The sequence below is a fragment of the Mobula birostris genome, chromosome 3 (assembly GCF_030028105.1).
Source record: "Mobula birostris isolate sMobBir1 chromosome 3, sMobBir1.hap1, whole genome shotgun sequence".
Classification (NCBI taxonomy): Eukaryota; Metazoa; Chordata; class Chondrichthyes; order Myliobatiformes; family Myliobatidae; genus Mobula; species Mobula birostris.
The window spans coordinates 95,916,360-95,929,686 of record NC_092372.1 but is presented as its reverse complement, the minus strand read 5'-3'; the positions used below and the strand labels follow the sequence as shown (position 1 = coordinate 95,929,686).

Here is a 13,327-nt window from a genome sequence, read left to right as displayed (position 1 = left end):
CAGTGTTTGAATTGTCTTAAATCTTGTGTGAATAGATATAACATTGCAAAATTTTTTTCCTCACAATTAGTAAAGGATTTAAATGTAACACAATATTTCCAAAAAGTTAAATTTCATTACATTATGAACAATTTACCAATTATAACATTAAAAGCAGAGCTTTACGAAACAGAGTTTCATTTTAAATAACCATAACACGTCATAATTTAACTTTTAAGTAATTATTGGTGCTTGTAATAATTGCATTTAAGCTCATTCTGAAGTGAAAACAATGGTGAGGATTAAGAACTTTTACCTTGGATCACCTTATGAACCTTATGCTGCTTCTAGATTCTTTAAACAAAATGTTGTTTAAATTACTCAGTGGTTAAATACTTTATTTCTGTTCATTTAATCCTTCAGGAGAAATAGGTTTTTAATAACTTAAATCATTCACAATAAATATTATTTCAAACTCTGAATGTTACCGTGGATGATACAGCAGATTGCAATTTAACATGTTTTAGACCTTTCAATGCCAACATATTTCTTATTGCTATCATTTAAAACTATAAAAAAACTGTAGTCACACATTCTATTATGGCTTGGTTATTCCCATCTACTTCCCAACATAACGCAAACATGAGGAATTCTGCAGTTGCTGGAAATTTAAGCAACACACATCAAAGTTGCTGGTGAACGCAGCAGGCCAGGCAGCATCTCTAGGAAGAGGTACAGTTGACGTTTCAGGCCGAGACCCTGACAAATGTCGACTGTACCTCTTCCTAGAGATGCTGCCTGGCCTGCTGCGTCCACCAGCGACTTTGATGTGTGTTACTTCCCAACATAACTTATGATTCTTCTTCTTATTTTTCTTTAGATATCCTCCTAACTACCTAAAATTCTTCATTGAAGGAGCCTTTACAATGGTCACAAAGCTACAAATGGCAAAAAGTATGAACATATCCTTTATAAACCATCTGTGGGCTAGCACATAATTTTCTTCATGAACCTAGTACAACCAGGAACTCAGTGTGTGAAATACATGGATTTCTGAATTAGGTAGGAGAATTACTGTAGGTGTTAATTCCCCCTTTGTTTTATCCATTCCCCCCCCCAAAAAAAACATTCTTTTATCCCAAAAATAAAATGACTAAACTTTTCACACAACAGTCATCTCATTGAAGGTATGCCAATTTACACAATATTTTGTAATCAATTCTGGAAGATGCAAGCAGTGTTAAGAAAGACGAGGCATGTTGATGAAACAGGAATCAAAGAAACTGTTCATGAACAATTTGTTAATTATCAATCTGCAAGATTTTTGCAAGAATTCACAATAACAGGATTTATAAATACTGTAATAACAATATTTTAGATACATTAGCTAATAAAAGAACAGTGCACTATTGTTTTTTGGCTTCACAAAATTATTGCTTGTTGAATTTGGTGCTAAACCGAGTTTTTAAAGGTCTTTTGGGACCTTGAATTAATGGGGCGGGTGGGGGTTGGGGGTGGCAAGACAGAGAAAGAAAGCAATAGGACCCACTGACAGACAAAGGGCAGAAGAGGCTAAAAGCATTTTTTAATGTTTCATTCAAATAGAAACTAAAACAAACAAATCTATTTTTTCATTGTGAAGTAAAATTTACAAAGTTTTAGCTTTTCCCTGGTCATATTTTAAACAGTCACAATGTACTTTGTCTTCTTCAGCACCTGCACTATAAAGAATTAGATCCACCACCAAATTTATGACTAAAGTTTGTTGTGCACTGGTCAGCCAATGATTGATACCATTAAATTCATTTCAGAAAGATAGAGATATGCAATCACTGCCATCTTCCGAGATTCTAAAGGAGCTGCATGCCAGCTGGAAACGGCAGGGTGGTGCTAGAAGAGCAGCATACATTCAATTTGCAAAACCATTGAATACAATGCAAAACACACCCACTTCAATCAATTCTAAGAAATCAAATCTGCATACATTAAGATAAAAACCAAACCAAAGTCTATAATCAATTTTCCAGCCTTCTTTCTTAGTCTACAATGAATGGATACATGGAATGGAATTTTTCCTCTGTAAGATTAGCATCTTCAGAAAACTTCACTGTGTTGCAGATTGATTGCAAAGATCACATGCAGTCAACAACATTACTGGATCCCAGGCCAATGTCTCTGATCTGGTTCACCAGGCAGGAACACACAGCCACTCCAGCTCCAGCCCTACAGTGTGAAATGGGTCCAACCAACTCCCACCTAGAGTACAGAGAAACCAAAAGAATAAGACATTATGAAAAGCACTTATTGGCAGGGGAATTATAAACAGAATCATTAAATTTATGAGCTTATCCACCCGGACGCATTGTGTTCTGGTATCTGTAAGAGAGTATGCAATGCACAACTTCTGAATATTAAAGGGGTTTGATATTAAATACTTCTGATATGTGTCAATAAATATCAAACAAATTTTCTAATAAGGTATGCCTGTAGATAACCCTATTCACTGGAACTATATTTTCAGTATAGGCTGTCATCTACATTTCATGAACTAACATTTATTTTCACAAACCTAGTTCTCACTATATTGATGTTGTTACTTGCTTTATGGTGCTTTGTGGAGTTCAGGAAGGTGCAGAAGAACCATCCCCCTCTGCGAACACATGGCTCCTCCGCGGAGAGAGTTAAGTGCACCAAGTTCCTGGCATTTTGTATCACAGATAACCTCACCTGGTCCCCTAATATCAACTCCTCGAACAAGATGGCACAGCTGCACTTCCACTCCTTGAGGCGAGCAAGGCTCCCCCCTCTTCCTAACTGCGTTTTACAATAGCACTATTGACAGCTCCCTGACAAGTTGCATCTCCATCTGGTATGGGAGCAGTTGAGCAACAGACCTGAAATCCCTACAAAGGACTATGAGAATGGCCACAAGGATCATAGGGGTCTCCCTACCATCCATCGGGGACACTTATCAGGAGCGCTGCACATGCAGGTCCCTTAGTATTATTAAGGATCCCACCCATCCATCCAGCATCCTCTTTGACTTTCTACCAGCAGGCAGGAGACTGTGATGCATAAAGACAAGAATGGTCAGGATGGGAAACAGTCTCTTCCCAAAGGCCGTTAGGCTTCTGAACTCCTGCTGCATCGCATTCAAATTGTCACTGGTTAATCTGTTCCATACCTTAAAATATTTAATATCAATGCACTTTAGTTTGTTTCTTATGTGTGATTCATTTGGAGGTTTTATCCTTACCTTCATAAGTTATCATGTGCTATGTGTGTTATGTGCTTCACAGCCTGCTTTGGAGAAACGTTGTCTCATTTCTATATACGTTATATACATGTATATAGTTAAATGTCCAGTTATATGGGGGATGAAGCCAGCATCTGTTGAAGCTGTTACTTTGTTCATTTTCTGGGCTGACGTACACAGTACCCTCTAGAGAACAAGACTGCTCACTTCAGAATCAGAATCAGATTTATTATCACCGGCATGTGTCGTGAAATTTGTTAACTTAGCAGCAGCACTTCAATGCAATACATAATATAGAAGAAAATAACTAAATTAAATAATAATAATAAATCAATTACAGTATATCTATACTGAATAGATTAAAAATCGTGCAACAACAGAATATATATTTAAAAAGTGAGGTAGTCTTCAGGGGTTCAATGTCCATTTAGGAATCGGATGGCAGAGGAGAAGAAGCTGTTCCTGAATCGCTGAGTGTGTGCCTTCAGGCTTCTGTACCTCCTACCTGATGGAAACAGTGAGAAAAGGGCATGCCCTGGGTGCTGGGGGTCCTTAAAGATGGACGCTGCCTTTCTGAGACACCGCTCCTTGAAGATGTCCTGGGTACTTTGTAGGCTAGTACCCAAGATGGAGCTGACTAAATTTACAACACTCTGCAGTTTCTTCCGGTCCTGTGCAACACCCCCCCACCCATACCAGACAGTGATGCAGGCTGTCAGAATGCTTTCCACGGTACATCTATAGAAGTTTTTGAGTGTATTTGTTGATATACCAAATCTCTTCAAACTCCTAATGTAGTATAGTTGTGTCTTGCCTTTATAACTTTTCATTATCAACACCAAAACTTCAACTAATCTTCACTCACAACCTCAGAGCCATAAGAATTTCACTCTCCTACCTGCAGCCTGGTACAATGCTCCCTTTTTGTGTTGTACATGAAAGATGAGGTGGGAAAGTGAAGAGTGTGCAAAGAGGCTGCAAAAAGAAATCAGACTGAACTGACATTTTTGGTCGAGTCCTGAAGAAGGGTCTCTGCCCGAAATGTCGACTAATTATTCCTCTCCATTGATGCTGCTTGACCTGCTGAGTTTCTCTAGCACTTTGTTTGTATTTCTCTGGATTTGCAGCATCTGCAGAATACCGAATGGTTACCCAAGAATACAAGAAGGTGGGAGACAAAAATTAATGTACAAAAATGTGAAATTATCTACTTTGACAGGAAGAATGGAACATCTGGATTTTTAAAAAGTGGTGAAGATACTGGATCTCCTATGGGGATACAAGACAGAGCAAATGACATAAGTGTCTGTAGGCAATTACTTTGGATCTAGTGATCCTAATTCCATTAGTTTCAAGATAATTATGGAGAAGGCTAGGTCTGGTTCTCACTTTGAGGTTGTAAATTAGAGAAAGGCCAATCTTGATGAAATGATCTGGCAAGTATGGATTGGGACAGGCTGCTTTCTGGCAAAGGTATGCTTGGGAAGTGGGCAGCCTTCAAAAGTGAAATTTCGAGATTGCAGAGTTTGCATGTTCCTATCAGAATAAAAAGCAAGGATAACAGGTTCAGGGAACCTCGCCTTTCAAAAGATATTGAGACCTTGTTTAAGAAGAACGAGGTGCATAACAAGTATGGTCAGCAAGGAACAAATAAGGTACTTGAGCATAAGAAAGAAACACAAGAGAACACAAGAGAGAAATCAGGAGGTGAAGGAAAATCCCAAGGGCTTCTACAGATATATACAGATACAGATAAGGGACAAAATTGGTCCTCTTGAAGATCAGCATGATCATCTAAGCATGGAGCCAAAAATGATCGGGAAGATCTTAAATTGATTCTTTTGCATTTGAATTTACTTGAGAGACAGTCAGAGTCTATAGAAGTGAGGCAAAGCAGCAGTGAGGTTATTACCACGTACTGACTACAGAGGAGTTGGTGCTTGCTATCTCAAGGCAAACTATGCAGGATAAATCCCCAGATGACAAGGTGTCCTCTTGAAGACCTTGTGCAGAAACTGAAGGGCCCTAGCAGAGATATTTAAAACATCCTTAACCACAGGTAAGGTGCCAGCTGATTACAAGATTGCCAATGTTGTTCAAGAAAGGCTCTAAGAATAAGTTGGGAAGCTAAAGGCTAGTGAGCCTGACATCAGCAGTGGGTAAGTTATTGGAAGGTTTTCTAAGGGACCAGATATATATTTGGACTGGCAGGGACTGATTAGGGAGAGTCAACGTAGTTTTGTGCATGGTAGATTGTGTCAAATTTACACCCAGCTCTGGGTAAGTAGCCTCACTGCCTTGTGGGCAGCCTCGAGAGAGGCGAAGGCTATGGGAGTAATCACAGACAGAAAATCCCTAAGGCAGCTGGATGTCACTGAACATCTTTCCGGCTGCTCCTGCAGCCAAGCTGCTGCCAAACATACTGCTTTGCTTCACGTTTTGGTCACCCAGCTACAGGAAAGATATCAATAAGATTGAACGAGTGCAGAGAAAATTTACGAGGATGCTGCTGGGGCTTGAGGAAACAAGTTATTGGGAAAGGTTGAGTAGGTTAGGACTTTATTCCTTGGTGTAGGAGAGTGAGGGGGGGTTTGAGAAAGGTATACAGTATAAAATTATAAGGGGTATAGATAGGGTAAATACACGTGGGTCTTTTCCCTCGAGGTTGGGTAAGACTACAACTAGAGGCCCCAGGTTTAGGGTGAAAGGTGAAATGTTTAAGGGGAACATGAGGAGGAACTTCTTCACTCAGAGGACGATGAGAGTGGAATGAACTGCCAGTGGAAATGGTGAAATTTCAACATTTAAGATTAATATGAATTGAGCACATGGATGGGAGGGCTATGGTCCAGGTACATGGTGATGGGAGTAGGCAGAGTAGTAGTTCAGCAAAGAGGAGATGGCCTGAAGGACCTGATTCAGTGTTGTAGTGATCTATGATTCTACGACAAATCATCTTATTTTATATCCCTTGGCACGGTGGTACCTTAGTCAGGATGCATTCTGTGGGCACAGGAATGCCAATGGCATCTGCACTAAAAGGAGTCATTATAGCAATATAGACAGAGATGCATCTCTGATGACACTTCTGTGCTACAAATCTGGTATGCACTTAGAAACTAATTACTCCCTGGCTCAGGATGAAGGGAGGGCCTGCGAGGAGTGGTGTTGGAAGGTGCCGAGCAGGTAATACATCTATAGAATACTGAGATATGTAGTTGAGGGATGCACTTTTACCAGTACAGATATTGCAGAATACAGGTCATTGCAGGGTATTGGCAAGAGCTGTTCCTTGTACTAGAAGACTGCCCTGGTCCTATGATCCCTAGCCACTCCTGATAAATAGGATAGATGATCCTGTCTTAACCTCCCTTTGATAGGTTGCAGAGCTTTCTCCATGACAACAAGATCAACAGTGTTTCCTAGTGCTTGACGCTGTGCAACCCCGAAGTCCAAGTCCACACCTCTGTCCCTAGCCTGTCCACACCAGGCCAAGGGCGCTTCAATACATCAAGGACCCAACTTGAGGGCAAGAATTTCTCACCCAGACCCCAGCACAACCCGAGTGGATGCCATTATATAAAAGTACAGGGCAATACATACTGTGAGGGTTTGGACACCAGGACCTAGAACTCCATAACCCATCTGCCTTTTGCAGGACAATGATAACTGTACAAAAATCACAGACCAGAAATAAAGCTGCAATTGTGCTCAGAGTCAGTTTGGAAACACTCAATCCTTTGCAGAGAGCGGAGGATACGGTCCCCAACTTGATAATGTTAGAAATTTACAATGAATTTTGGATTGTATCAGCAGGGAGTAGAGATGTCAGTTTCATAAGTCCATATCAAAGGTTAGATATTCTTTCTCGAGTACAAAATGCACCATGTGCTGCATTAATCTGTATTTTATCAAAGCAGATGATTTTGGGATTAAAATCCTCTAATGAGCGATTACACAAAAGCATGAGAACATTATAAAGATGCACATTTTTACCCAGCGTATTCACGAGGCGCTGGATTGACATATTTTACCTGTTCGTCGTCGGATCGTAGGCTTCCACAGTATTTAGATAAACGTTGCCATTGTGGCCACCAACTGCAAAGATTTTCCCCATGAGGGTTGCCACCCCAACTCCACCACGGGGTGTCGTCAACTCAGCCATGTACTCCCACTTGTCCATACGAGGATCAAATCTTTCCACAGAGCTGAGTGGCGAGTTATCATCAAACCCACCTAAGTCAAAACAGACAAGCATACCGTCAGCACAAAGTGACGAAAGCGAACTCCCTTATGCAGTGGTAGCAGAGGTGAAACTTTGTGACGTGACATAGCACAATCTAAGCTTCTTTCCAGTATCACAGACTTCCAATCTCAGCTAATCACCCATTTTAACTAAATAAAAGACTATTCTTCACTAAACCACAGCTATGGATAACATAATACCGAAATGAACACTGCTTTCAGCAGTGAACTATAATCTGCTTCCTCAAAATGCAAAGTATTATAATTTCAAAAAGCAGAAATGCTGCTATGGAGACCTTTGTGCAGCCTGCAGATAACGAACGACACAGCGCTAGATTGAACTGAACTGAATATGCCTGGACTCCTTCGATGACTTTGTGGGGTGTTGTTTTATATTCTGTATTTTTTGCTCATTTTTTGGCCATTTGTGCAATTTGTTTTTTTTCGTATGTTGGGGGGGGGTTGATGTTTTTCTTTGAACAGATTTAATGGCCGTCGGTGAGGAAGACAAATCGCAGGGTTGTATATTGCATACATACTTTGATAATAAATGTCTTTGAATCTTTGAATTAATGCTCTACCCTTAAAATTATAGAGCAAGCAAAAGAAAGGCAGGGAATTCCTCTAGTGCAACCACAGAAAGGAATCTAAATCAATATAGCAGCAGTACGGGCATCAATTCAAAGACCATCTGACCCTGACAATGGAGCTTTTTTTTAAATAGTGCAGCTGAAGCAAAATACACCAGTCCTTCACATTTAATTTTCACTCCCAATTTGTGTGTTGCAATAAGAACAATCAAAATAAATATTAACATTCTTTTCAAAAAGAGCATAATGGCACAGCATAAATAGTTACAATTATTTCACATTGGATTTTTATCTGCAGTGCAGTGCCTAGACCCAGAGGTCACAGTCCAAAGTAAGATGCACGACATTCAGGACTGAGATGAGGGGAAGTTGCTTCATGCTGAGGGTGATGTATCTCTGAGTTTCCACAGACCCTTGGGATACAGAACTCCAGTCACTAAGTTCATTCAGAACAGAGATGCTTACAAAGGGAGGTGTTACTGGGTTAGTACAGGAACATGGCTGCAAGGTAGAAGATCAGCTCCTCCTTGATGCATGTTAGAACAGTCTCAAAAGGTCGAATAATCTATTCCTGCCCCTTGTGTTCTTAATTGCTCCTGAAAGGCTAAATGGAGCAAGATCAAAGCCATATTGATGTTCATTATAAGCAAATAGTAATCACTATGCAACAAAATTAATGCATTTGGAGTCTTATTGAGATAATTAAAAGTACCACAGTTCACTGTAAATCAGCTCCTCTTGAATCTTTATCTCTAGCCTTCAGTTCCTCCCTATTGTCCAGGGTCTGTTCGCAGTAAAGAAGGCTAGTTACTGCCAGCTTTGACCACCATCCTCCTGAACTAGCCATCAGCAGAATGGATAATTTACAACATTTCCATTCAAGATTTCAGTATGAATAGGAACCACTTTCTGAAAGTGTGTCAGTTATAAAAGTTTAACACTCACCAACAATATACAAGCAGCCATTTAGTTCACCAACTCCATTTCCAGCTCTCCTTTGCCCCATATCCTTAATTTCTGTCCATTTGTCCAAGTAGGGATCATATCTCTCAACACTAGATAAACTTACAACTCCATCATTTCCACCAACAGCGTAAACATAGTTCTAAACATGGAGAGATGTAAAAAGCATTAAATTCAATCACATGAGTTAAGAGGAAAAGGAAATTAAATGGGAAGTCACATGGTGGTACAAATCTTTTCCTTGGAGTGGATCCACAGAAAAAAATACTGTTCATTTTTTTTATATAAAGAGATAGATATATATATATATACACATGCACACACATACCAGGGTAAAGAGTCACTTTTAAAAAAATAAACTTTGCAGTTAATACTCAATGCATCTGTTTAACAATGTGCAAACCAGAAAACAATAAAATGTAAATACCTACCCCAAGTGCAACTGAGCCAACACCACCCCTTGGTGTGTTCATTGCTGCCACAGTACTCCACAGATCTGAGCCAATGTCATATCGCTCAACATCACTAAAACATGTATGGTCATCTAGACCACCTATAGCATAGATTGGGCCTCCAAGGGACGCCAGAGAAATACCCCTCCTGCAGAGATCAAAATGTCAGTAACTTATGTACATGTGCACACCCAAAAATAAACACACATGACATTGATTAAGGTAGCAATTTGTGCTCCTTTCTCAATAACATCTGGACAGAGTACACTAGCAATCTCAGTTAAAGCAGCAAGTGTGGGAAATTGAAAAACATGTAATAGAGAGCAGACAACATGAATGATAATTATGCACAATATCAAAATTCAAAGTACATTTATTATCACAGTATGTAGACTATATACAGCCTTAAGATTTGCCTCCTTACAGGCAGCCATAAAACAAGGAAACCCAACCCCTAAAGTATGGATGCGGTGTCTACTTTTCAGAGACGTTACCGCACAGCAGGTCCCATTCCACCAATCTATACTAGCTGGTATTAGAGCAACTCTCAAGCTCCTTCCATCCTCGCCTGAAGAAACTTAATTTCACCATGTTTATCTAAATCCCTCTTCAACGTCACGAAGGAAACTGCCTCGTTCATGTGGTGTGCATGCTTAACTCCAATCACATGGCATACCAAGTCCCCCGACCACTCTACCATGTCACTCTTAACTCTTTCCTTTTACAGCTGCAACTGCAGGTCCTTAACCCACCACTAAAGGCAGCAATCTACCACCTCCACCCTCGATAATCTAATCCTCGTAGGTGTAACCTCATTTTCTAGGAACCATTCTCACAAATTTATTCCAAAACCTTTAAATTCTTCCATTAGTGTGGCGACCAGAATTGAACAAAACACTCCAGATGAGGTGGAACTAGTGTTGATGAAGAGGCAGCATAACGGAACACAGAGCTGTGTAAGCCATGTTAGGTGCTTTCTAAAGCTGCCCTTCCACTTTCAATGACCCACGAATATAAAGCCTTCAGAATCCTCTATTCCTGCCCCTTATAGAACAGTATCCTTTATATTGGCCCTCCTGATTCCTTTTAACAAAATGTCTCACCTCCCATTTAAACTTCATCTATCATTTGTCCGATCATTTCACCTGTGTGTTTATAACCTGCTGTGTTATGACAGAAGAAAAATGGTTGGAGTCAATTAGCACCTTTCTGAAAATTAGTGAAAATAGCAAAAAGAAAATTGACAATATTTACAGAAAGATATCCACCAGAAAATCCAATAACTCCATACTATTTTTGTCCGGTGTGAATCCTAGCAGCTGAACCTCTCCCTCTCTTTTCTACTGAGAGCAATTTGCCTCATTTTGTCAGGCACCAGGTCATACCATCTTTAATACCCACAAACTTAAGACTACACATGAAACAGAATATGATGGACCCCACAATGTAGTTACAATCGTATCACAACATAAACAGCAGTATCTATATTAAATGCAGTATACAAACAACATATACATATTTGCACATCCCCATTACTAAAGAAATGGAATAGTCCACTGTGTATGGTGGGAAAGGCACCACAAAGCCACCCCATTATAAGAATATACTGTGGGGAAGGCATTGAAGCGGGCACACTCAGTGCAATGATGGCACCAGGGCAAGGGTGTGTGTGTGTGTGTGTGTAGGCATGTACGTGCAGGTGAGTGTGTAGGCGTCTGTCTGTGGGCCTGTGTCTGCGTGGGTGTGTGTCGGTATGTAAATGCACACGTCTATGTAGTGCGTTTACCGAGCGCTCTCCATCACATTCTGCAAGCAAACACTATCCTCTTCACAGTTCACAATACTGGTACATTTTGTGCTATCCACAAACTGAGAAACTAATGGCTGCCAGTTGGGTCCAGACATTGTGGGACGAAGCCACTAATTAGCTGGATGAAAAAAAGGGGCCAGATTCAGAGGAAACAAGTGTTTTAAGACTTAGATGGGTGTTCGAGATAGAGAAGCGCAAGATCTTTAAAAGAATTAAATTAAACTGAAAATTTTGGGACGAGGTGCCAATGTGGGTCAACAGTGTTTGATGTGCAGAGAATTTGGTGCAGAGTAGGTTAGTGGGTGTTCTCAGATTTTCAGATCCTTTCCCGGAATGGTTTCCTGCTTAAATTACTGGAATAATTACTGCTTCAAATTATTGCCATGACAGAGAGTAGTGTGCCAAGTCTTGTTACTGACAATGAACTGGGGCTTGAAAGGATGGGAAGAACTGTAGGGGAAAAGTGGGCAGTGATTGCCCTACAAGAACCAGCATGAAGTCAATGGACTGAAAGGCTACCTTCTGCACTGTCATGATTCTACTCGCTGGAGAATTAGTGAACTGTAAAATGAAAGCACCAATAGTTTTGAAGCAGAACTGTAAGACAATCTTACCGCTTGGTGTTCATAGAAGCCTTCATCATCCATTTGTTGGTCATCGGATCAAACACTTCCATGCTACCTAAATGCTCATTTCCATCATGACCTCCGACAGCATAGATTTTCCCTGAGGTTCAGCAAACAGGGAATATTATAACTTTCATAGAACACAGAACATAGAATAGTACAGCACAGTACAGGCCCTTCGGCCCACATTATTGTGCCGACCCTCAAACTCTGCCTCCCATATAACACCCCCACCTTAAATTCCTCCATATACCTGTCTAGTAGTCTCTTAAATTTCACTAGTGTATCTGCCTCCACCACTGATTCAGGCAGTGTATTCCACGCACCAACCACTCCCTGAGTAAAAAACCTTCCTCTAATATCCCCCTTGAACTTCCCACCCCTTACCTTAAAGCCACGTCCCCTTGTATTGAGCAGTGGTGCCCTGGGGAAGAGGCACTCTATCTATTCCTCCTAATATCTTGTACACATCTATCAGGTCTCCTTACATTCTCCTTCTCTCCAAAGAGTAAAGCCCTAGCTCCCCTAACTCTCCACAGCTTTTACCAAACAAAGACAAGACTGTTATCTGAACATTACTTACCGTCCACTGAGATCACGCCAACATGCCGCCTTCGACTATTCATTTCGGGTGCAAAGAACCAGCTGTTTTTGCTAATGGAGTAACATTCAATACTGCGGAACGGGTCACCAGCTCCTCCTCTGCCACCGACACAGAACATGACACCTGAACAAAGACAGCGCATTGTGTACAGTACCCAATTTACTCAGGTCGACACAACATTTCAAAACAATGAAGAAGTTCACCCTACAGCTGAACAGCAACATAATGAGGAAGAGGCGGCTGAGGCAATAACCCAATAGTAGGCTGCAGGCTTCACTGCAGATGGCAATGAATGCAACAGAAATTGATGGGAGATGGGGGTTAAATAGCAGTGATCAGCATAAGGTAATTTACATTATTAAAGAGTAAGTACTGGATAAATTAACTGGATTAAACTTGACAAAACCCTGAAGATGGAGATTCAGAGATAGTAATAGTAATGGTCATCCAAAATTCCCTGAAGCAGAAAAAGCTCAAAATTCAAAGTAAATTTACTATCTAAGAATGTACAGTATATGTTACCATATACTACCTTAAAGCTTCATTTTCCTGCAGATATTTACTGGAAAAAGAAACAATAGAATTTTAAGAAAAGCTAAACATGAACAGACAAAGACTGGCAAGATGAACTGCACAAATACAGATAAAACCAAGACCATGAACTGTAGATTCAGTTGATTGCAGAATCAGTTCGGAGTAGTGGTGAATGAAGTTATCAATGCCGGTTCAGGAGCCTGATGGGCTCTCAGGTAATAACTGTTCCTGGACATGGTGGTGTGGGACTTAAGGCTTCTGTACTTCC

General features: G+C 40.5%; 1 protein-coding gene across 10 annotated transcripts in view; it reads right to left on the bottom strand.

Moving 5' to 3' along the window:
* Positions 1 to 786: 786 nt before the first annotated feature.
* The window catches only part of klhl8 (kelch-like family member 8), a 45,915-nt gene continuing 33,374 nt past the window's right edge, over positions 787 to 13,327 (bottom strand). For all 10 annotated transcript variants that reach the window (XM_072253096.1, XM_072253091.1, XM_072253092.1 and 7 more), the window contains 6 exons: positions 12,505 to 12,648; positions 11,910 to 12,021; positions 9,465 to 9,633; positions 9,016 to 9,175; positions 7,270 to 7,471; positions 787 to 2,235 (listed from right to left, as the gene is read on the bottom strand). In XM_072253096.1, coding sequence (XP_072109197.1) covers positions 2,112 to 2,235; positions 7,270 to 7,471; positions 9,016 to 9,175; positions 9,465 to 9,633; positions 11,910 to 12,021; positions 12,505 to 12,648 — 911 coding nt within the window. In that variant the 3' untranslated portion in view covers positions 787 to 2,111. The remainder of the gene's footprint in view (positions 2,236 to 7,269; positions 7,472 to 9,015; positions 9,176 to 9,464; positions 9,634 to 11,909; positions 12,022 to 12,504; positions 12,649 to 13,327) is intronic.